Source organism: Agrilus planipennis, unplaced genomic scaffold (genome assembly GCF_000699045.2).
Source record: "Agrilus planipennis isolate EAB-ADULT unplaced genomic scaffold, Apla_2.0 scaffold100, whole genome shotgun sequence".
NCBI classification, from domain to species: domain Eukaryota; kingdom Metazoa; phylum Arthropoda; class Insecta; order Coleoptera; family Buprestidae; genus Agrilus; species Agrilus planipennis.
In genome coordinates this window covers 53,845-55,697 of record NW_020442469.1, presented here as the reverse complement: position 1 = coordinate 55,697, position 1,853 = coordinate 53,845, and the positions used below count along the sequence as shown (strand labels likewise).

Here is a 1,853-nt window from a genome sequence, read left to right as displayed (position 1 = left end):
TAGCTCTTTGAATCGACAAATTTATTTGATTTTTCACAAAATTCATTTTATAGTTTATATTTTTATAGATAGTCTGAAAGTAACTATAGTCGCTTACACCTCCTGAAAAAAAAATAGTTTATAGCGCGCCATTATTGAGAGAGATAATATTAACGTGTAATAAAAGATTGTCTTTCATTTATCGTTAACTATGGCTTCTGTAAAAACAATTCAAATGTATTTTTTTACATTTGCGGACAATATACAATAGTTAAGGAAATATTGAATATAACAGACTTATGTGTTGAAGTGTTAAGACAGTGGACTTATAGTAAATCAAAATCATCGTTATTCGGTATTTCTGTCCAAATTAGAATGCAATTGGAACTCGGAGTGAAAAATGTCATCAATACGAGTTTGAAAGAAGAAAGTATTGCCTCCACCACTTTACATTAAACTTGGTTTGATCAAACAGTTTGTAAAGGCATTTTGACTTGACCAATAGTGATTATTTCATGTTTAGATATTGAGGTCATGATTTACGAGTATATAGGTTTTAAGCATATAAAAAAATCGTAAGGACACAAAAATTCGCAGACCTGTGTAATTTATTTACATATCCGTTACTGTTATAATTGTTAATGGAAAATATATATTCCCATACTCATTAGAAGAGTTAAAGGATAAGGAATCGGTAATGTATTACGAAAAGTATTATTCGCAGCCTTGTTTTGAAGATTACATTTTCATCCCTTAAACAAATCGTATTGATCTTTATTAGCCAATTATCGTTTTAAAATTCGAAAAAGTATGTACTTGCTCTTAGTGTGAAACTTACAATGCAAAGTGCTCTTCCCATACAGGATTTAGCGTTTCAGTCTTTACTGATGTGTTGTAACGATGAGAGGAATTTGATGTGAGATACAATGTGACGAAAGGATCGGTAAAACCGCTGGAGTCTTTGGGTGCGATATCTTTGGCTTCGATTATTTCTACGTTTAGTAAAATGTCTGGAGCTTCCTTCTGTTCGGCCTTGGCCAGCAGCTCCTCGTGTTTTTCGTTGGACATTTTGAACGCGTCTTGAATATATGAAAATAAGGCTGTCTGGCCGATATCGTAGCTTACGTCACAACCCACATTGTGAAGAATTTCGTACAAAATCTCTAAATAAAGATCGTCGATCTGCAAATAAGAAAAAATTTACTGTCTGTGCGTATATGTGCTCTGGAAATTTTGCAAGGTTTGTGTGTCTTGTTTACAAGAGATGTGATTTATTTGAAATACTTGCATTTGAAATGCAAATACAAAATAAACAAAATACCCTTTTCTATCTTACATTGAAATACTTTTTTGAAAAAATCATTTTGTATTTTATTCAAAATACTTTTCCAAATGTATTTTCTATTTGTAAAATGAATAAAATACATTTTTGCCCTTAAAAATTTTGCTAGCATCACCGATCAAACATTATATAAAATTTGCTCACATTGACTATTGAAGGTATTAGAAGCTTAAAAAGGAGACAAAGCGACATTCCATGAATGCCTTCTAATTCTTTACCTGAAGAGAGCCCAAAAAATTCCAAACTCTTTAGAAATGGATAATCTAAAATATTGGATCGATTTTGTTTTCCGGGTTTAATGTCATGGTCCATGGAATTTTGAAGTTCCAAATTAATATTAGCAATTGCCAAATCACTACTTATCGTACCATTAGCAAGAAACTACGAAATTCTATGAATTACGACATAACAACCCCCAAAGCAATATCTAATATACGCCAGCTGTGTAAAACTGAAAACTACAAGATATTGTGTTGTGCTAATAAATGCATCTAATCCAAAATTCTTAGAAAACGATTCGAGAAACTTCACT

At 31.6% G+C, this 1,853-nt stretch overlaps 1 protein-coding gene across 4 annotated transcripts in view; it reads right to left on the bottom strand.

The window, feature by feature from the left end:
• LOC108736171 (protein unc-13 homolog 4B) overlaps positions 1 to 1,853 on the bottom strand; it is a 41,143-nt gene that overhangs the window by 16,874 nt on the left and 22,416 nt on the right. For all 4 annotated transcript variants that reach the window (XM_018468496.2, XM_018468497.2, XM_025981396.1 and 1 more), the window contains one exon: positions 818 to 1,161. In XM_018468496.2, coding sequence (XP_018323998.1) covers positions 818 to 1,161 — 344 coding nt within the window. The remainder of the gene's footprint in view (positions 1 to 817; positions 1,162 to 1,853) is intronic.